The following is a 6,559-nucleotide window of genomic DNA, read 5'->3' on the forward strand; positions in this document are numbered from 1 at the left end:
TAAAATGTGACAAAGACAACTATATTACTCATGAAATATTTATTAATGAAGTATTTCAGAAATTAATTTGAAACGTTAATAATAACGTATAGTTGTCACAAAATCCCACGGCACACCCGGACTTGACTCACGGCGTTTGGGAACCACTGCAATACACAACAGCAACACAACATGTTCTTGGGGGGGGGGGGGTGGTTAGTTAACATCAACACGATGCATGTGCTGAAGATGGGTTTTCTTTGTTTCTAAAGGTTATCTTTGAAGGCTCAGAAGCATTGTGCAATCCTTTTCCTCAGAGGGCTGTTTTTTTGTCAGGTGATAGAAATATTGTTATTGTAAGTGTGCCAAAAAACATGTTATCAGGAAGGATGTTATATAATTTATTTCATCATATTTGACTCCTTGCCCTCTTTACGATTGTGGTGCTTTTGCAGTTGAACTTTAACATAAAAGAAGCAGCTTGTACCTTGTCACCTTGAGCAGTCACACTGTATGTACACTTGTATGTCTGCAAAGCAATAGCGTATTTTTTTAATCTTTAAACTTTAGGAGATGCCCATTATAACTGTCCTTTTCAGTATTATGAAATGACAAATATCAGATGTAGCTAAATAAAAGTCAAAATAGAAACCTGGCAGTGTACTGATTAATGTAATCTCTGCAAACTCAAGGCATTATTTGTATTAAAGTTAAACATTACCAACAGAATGCTCTGCATCTGCTCTGGGGAAATCCAGGTGCTGAGATACTGGATTTAAACATCAACCTTTAAACATATAATGAAGATAAGCAAGGCATACCAATATATCTTATCAGCATGAAACCATATAGGCTATAGCTGCTGATCATCATGTCAGTAAACCTTCACCTCAAATTGCTCCTGTGAGGATTGGCCACAGTATTGAGTATTGGATAAAAGCGTCTAACAAGTAACATGTAATGGTAATTCATGTGTGTTGAAATGTTTTAAGCATTGTGGTAGGTTCTGACGGACAGTATCCTTATGTAATGTAGTCTGGTCAAAGTGGTCCAAATTATTGGATTTTCATTGAAACAATCAAATCAGCCCAGATACATCTGTGAAAATCCCTAAAAGAATCCAAACAAAGTGGTGCAGCATGTGTCCAAAATGTTGAAGGATAGTTTAGTTAGCAAGTAGCTAAAAGTAGCTAAAGTTGTTACAAGGAATCTGCGTTGGCTTGCAGTGTTGATGTTACAATTAACTATTTTGCCAGAGGAGACATGACCAGCTAACAGTCTGATGCTAAAAATAGCTATAGGCCTATGTTTGGTTGCCAGGTAATATATGTATCTTTGACCTCACTGCACTTTTGATTCTTTCATCTACTTTGACTGAAAATAAAACAAATATATCATAAAGTATGCAAAACTGGCTCATTCAGCTGACAAACACAAATATCAACTCTTAAGCCAACATATTGCTAAGCTAATGTTAGCATCAGTCAGGTAATATTATAAGTTTGGCAATTATTATAGTTTTACAAAAGATGGTATTTCCGGCAGGCTTATCCAACAGTTCTCTATTCCTGAGCCCTTGAAATGATAAAGAGACATGTGGAAAGCATTAGTACCAGATGTGTGCATGTTTGTTTCTGTGTGGGCCTTCCACATCAAAGCAGCTGTTTATCAAAGTTGGAATGTAGGGTGATAATCATCTTTCTCCAGAATGTCAGTTTTGGGCCCTTTTTAAATTGAATTTAGTTGTGAAAACAACTTTCGCATGTAATTCTCTCATCCCGTAGAAAAACAAAACTGCAAACCTCTCCTTATGGTTCAAAAGCAATATGTAAGTGAATGTAAATGTGAAATTGAAAATGTGGCCTAAGAAATTTGTCTTCCTCCAAACATTTAATTATTCCGGTTATACATGCCATGTTTTCTCATATCCTATAAATAAAAAAGGAAACCTAATACTACTACTCCTAATACTCCTCCTAATACAACAACTACTACGACTGTACTACTACTACTACTACTACTACTACTACTACTACTACTACTACTACTACTACTACTACTACTACTACTACTACTACTACTACTACTACTACTACTACTACTACTACTACTACTACTACTACTACTACTGTACACTACTACTAGAACCCTGTGTTAGGGTCATGTAAATAGAAGGGAGGATTGGGAAATGGAGAGGCTATCTGGACCCTTTCTCTTTGCCGTAAACAAGAACTATACAAAATAACAATTATAAATAAAATACTCTATTAGTGATGATATTTTAATTATTTTAAGACCATTTCGAAAACCACAGTGCGGCACTGTGGGTTCATCAAATAAGCGATCTTTGTAAAACATTTAGTGTTCAATTTGAAGTTTATTATTATTATAGTAAATACAATGTTATTATTTGTTAGTTACATTGCATTTAGCTGATGCTTTTATCCAAACGACTTACAATAAGTGCGTTCGACCAACAAAATACAAACTTGAAGAAAACAGAATCATATAAGTACATCAGGTTTCATAGAGCCAAAACATTTCAAGTGCTACTCAACTGGATTTATTAGTATATAAGTGCTTTGTTAGTAATTCTATTCGAACTCTAAAAATAGTTCAAATTGGTCAAAATTCAGATTTTGTAAATACATGTGTTTTTGTGTATCAATATATGTCTACGCCATTCACATTAATCATCAATGAGACCTTTTGTTATTTGGGTGGATTACATGCATCATTTGAGGTCGGAACTTTCCAGAATAAAACCCAACCTTGACCTTCTATATCTACAAACAGAATGACGTTCCAATCGAGTTCATGACCTACAACAGAAGCTAGATAACACCGGCTCTTTCTTCTTTTTTTTTACTCGCCCCTGTACAGACATCTAATACAATTCCAAATTGGTATAGTATGAAAACACAAATAGCCCTTAATACTAGAATGACGCGTCCTAAAACCAGGAAGTAAGCTGCTGGTTCCCTCCACAAAAAGCAATGGAATTTCTCCACAGGGTTTTGGAAAATAGCTGGAAATAAGGTCTGTGGAAAACAAACCTGTTTGATAAATGCACGTTTTGTTCAGCCGGATAATCTCCACATGTCTACCCTACTTTTATAATTTTCTAATCATAAATCTAATCGATGGATTATAAAAGGGTTTTAGGACACGGCACTGCAGCCAACTCCCTGTCACTCCTTTAACTCCTCCGGTGACTTTCTTTTATTAGAAGATTGTTTTTTGCACGGCGCTTGGCCGGTTACCGCTCGTATTAAAAACATTTTTGGCGAATGGTTAGGTGGCGCGATAGTCTGTAGTGAAGAAGGAGCGCCCTCCCGCTGTTATTATTTGTTAGTTGTAAAAGTTATGTTGTCACTTTTTCCCAACTCATAGTGGAACAAGTATTTTAATCATTGTTTCGTATTACAACAGCAAGATATAATATGTTGGATTGCAGCACAGCAATTACAGAAATATATCTATTCCCAGTCTTATTACTGAATGGCATACCATTATATTCTAAACAGTTTGGAACATTGTATTATTTCTGTGGTTCAACAATCAACACAATAATCCACATCCTCCACCACCAACTTGGAAAAATAGTATAATTGTATTAAGAATATTGGTAAACTCCTTCAGTTTTCAATTAGGAAGATAAATGTAAGATATGAAACCTAAATTGCATAAAAGAAGCAGGCATATAATTACATTTCCAGGTGACACATATGAACTATTACTATTACATTGCATTTAGCTGATGCTTTTATCCAAAGCGACTTACAATAAGTGCGTTCGACCAACAAAATACAAACTTGAAGAAAACAGAATCATATAAGTACATCAGGTTTCATAGAGCCAAAACATTTCAAGTGCTACTCAACTGGCTTTGTAGTATGAAAACACAAATAGCCCTTAATACTAGAATCACAATTTTCAAAGTACTTACGGTGATGTCTAAAATCAGGTAACATTTAATCAGAAAGATTTTAACCATTGCTTCGTTTAATATCTGAGTCTGTATCGAAACTGAACATCTCTGTCGGGTTGCATTGATCCAAAGCCCCATCGCTTGAAGTCGATTCCAGGTATCATCTCATCGGGTTTCTTCAGCTCAAACTCAAAATAAACCAACATGAGGAAAACAAACTGTTTCAGCTCATTGGTAGCAAAGAAACGCCCAGGACACATGGAGACCCCCGCACCCCAGGGCATGTTGTAGTATTTCACCTTCTTTCCTGCTTTGTAGAAATCAGTTTTCTTGGTCCCGTCTGGATTGAGAAAGCGGTCATATTGGAATGCATGTGGGTCAGGGTGGATCTCTGGGTCAATGTGAACGGCACTGTAAGGAAAGGCTGCCATTCTGTCCCCCTTTCGTAGGAAGTACTCACGCCCATCAGCCATCTTGAGGGTCATATCCTGGAGCACTGCTCTGGTGAGGACAGGTGCAGTAGTGAGTCGGAGGGTCTCTTCTACAGCACTGTCCAGGACTGGTGTTTTCATCAGCATTTCACGGGTCAGGTTTACTAAAGGCCCACCACGTTGGACTTCTTGCCCAAATTCCTTCAGAAGTGTATCTACTTCTTCCTTCACTGCTGCCATGGCTTCTGGGTGTTTCATGAGGAAAAGGAGCAGCCAGAATGCAGAAGGCCCTGTGTTGCCCTGAGAGGCCCAAAGAAGCACAAACATGTATCTGCTTCTCATTGTCTCCTCTGAACCAAGCTCCTCTGTGGCCTGCTGGATGTCCCACAACCAACGACTCACATTGTCCCTTGACTTTATCTTCTGCACTGATACACTGTCCATGAAAAATCCCATTAGCCTCTTGACTTCCAACCTTTGCATTGGCAGCAGAATCCCGTAGACCAATCTGGGAAAGAGTTGGTCATATTTACGAAACTTGTAAAATAAGGCTTGTGAATCAACTCGGTCTTTCTCTTTGACTTTCTTCTCATTTCCCCCTGTGTTGTGTGGCTCATTACCAAATAGAGATAAGTAGCCGGCCCTGAAGACAATATTATAGCTGTAATTAAACAACCCCTCATCTATCCAGGTTCCTTCCTCTGCAGATGTGCCTATGTTGTGCAACATTAGGTTCTGCAAATTACTCATCATGGCTTGTGTCATTACTTCCAGACCATCCCCCTTGAGGTGCTTGTTGCTGGCCATATGGAGAATTTGGTGTCCGGTCTCTAGAGCTTTGTAACCAAACACTTTGTATACCAATTGAACAGCAAACTTACTGAAGTCCAGTTTTTCTCTGCTCTCCTTAACAAGCGACCCAAACGAAAGAGGGTCCTGAAGGAATGTAAAATAACACCCTCCCAGCTGTACTGTGAACACATCGCCATGCTTTTGCTTCATCCTCTCCAGGAACTTCAATGTGTTCCTGCGAAACTCTAAGACATGACCCAGCCAAGGCATGAGCCCCTTATCCAAAGGGGGTTCTCCTGGTCTCTGTTGTCGAAAAACCCCGAGAAGGTACAGCCCTCCAAGCAGAGCAGCAAGAAAGGCAAGAAGAATCGGCAGCAGCAGCCCCATGACTGATTTCTCTGAAAGACAAACAGGGAGTGAAAGGCAAGGTTAACATCGTTCATGATATACTGACTTTTGCTCCTCCCTTTTCCACAAACTGCAATCTCAATGCTTTTCCTTTTAAGCAGGAAACAATTAACTGGTCATAAAAACCAACCAAGCACATGGTCTGAATGAAACATTGGTATGTTACATGTATGTCCTCAAACAGGAAACATAATAGTCCAACATGTCAACATTTTTGAATATCCTGTAATGTGTTTGATGAAACACTATATTTAGCTACACAAAAAAGTACTCACAAGAAAATTATAATTACACTTTTTGTTAGCACATGTAACAAAAACATTCCTATTAACAATTATATTTTTTTCTGTCTTGTTTTTGGCAAAGGGAAAGGATCCAGATCAACCTGATCTCACCAGAATGCGTGACTCCACCACGACTCCTTAACACTGCATTGCGTGGTGGACTCACAAACTTTGTTACATTTACGTGTCTGCACCACGCAAACAACCCCAATGTAAAGTGAACAGTGTTGGGTGTAACGCGTTACAAAAGTAACGGAGTTACGGCCCCTACACACGGCGGCGTGCGTTGCCGCTTCAACGCTTCTGCCCATTCACTTTGAATGGGGTGACGTCACGATTCGCCGAACTGCATTGTGGGAGCAAAGCGTAGCTTCTCTCGAGGTGCTCGCTGCAAAAGTAGAGCAATGTTCTACTTTTGCCGCCTCGACGGAGGCGTCAGCCAATCAAATCCCTTGTATGTAAATCTGACAGTACAAGCAGTAGCCAATCAAACCGGGTGTATGTCGGGATAGCCAGACCGCAGTCATTTCCCATATGTCAACAAAAGGAGGAGAAAATGATCGTGGCGGTAGGGAACATTCAGGGATACAAACCGGAGGAGCCAGGCATGGGAGGAGGTGGCAGAGACAGTGGGGGAAACTGGTAGGTTTTCGCTTGTTTGGGGAGTTTATATCCAGTGTATTTCGTTTGAATGGACAGCTAGCAAGCATAGACAGTATATTTAGCCAGCTTGG

The 6,559-nt window shown here is 39.3% G+C and overlaps 1 protein-coding gene across 1 annotated transcript; it reads right to left on the reverse strand.

The window, feature by feature from the left end:
- Positions 1-2,336: 2,336 nt before the first annotated feature.
- LOC117462682 (5-beta-cholestane-3-alpha,7-alpha-diol 12-alpha-hydroxylase-like) lies at positions 2,337-5,532 on the reverse strand. Its single transcript, XM_034104949.2, has one exon. It carries the CDS (start codon positions 5,518-5,520, stop codon positions 3,985-3,987), a length of 1,536 nt encoding a protein of 511 aa, XP_033960840.1. The 5' UTR covers positions 5,521-5,532; the 3' UTR covers positions 2,337-3,984.
- Between the last annotated feature and the right edge of the window lie 1,027 nt (positions 5,533-6,559).

Source organism: Pseudochaenichthys georgianus, chromosome 17 (genome assembly GCF_902827115.2).
Source record: "Pseudochaenichthys georgianus chromosome 17, fPseGeo1.2, whole genome shotgun sequence".
In the NCBI taxonomy this organism is placed as follows: domain Eukaryota; kingdom Metazoa; phylum Chordata; class Actinopteri; order Perciformes; family Channichthyidae; genus Pseudochaenichthys; species Pseudochaenichthys georgianus.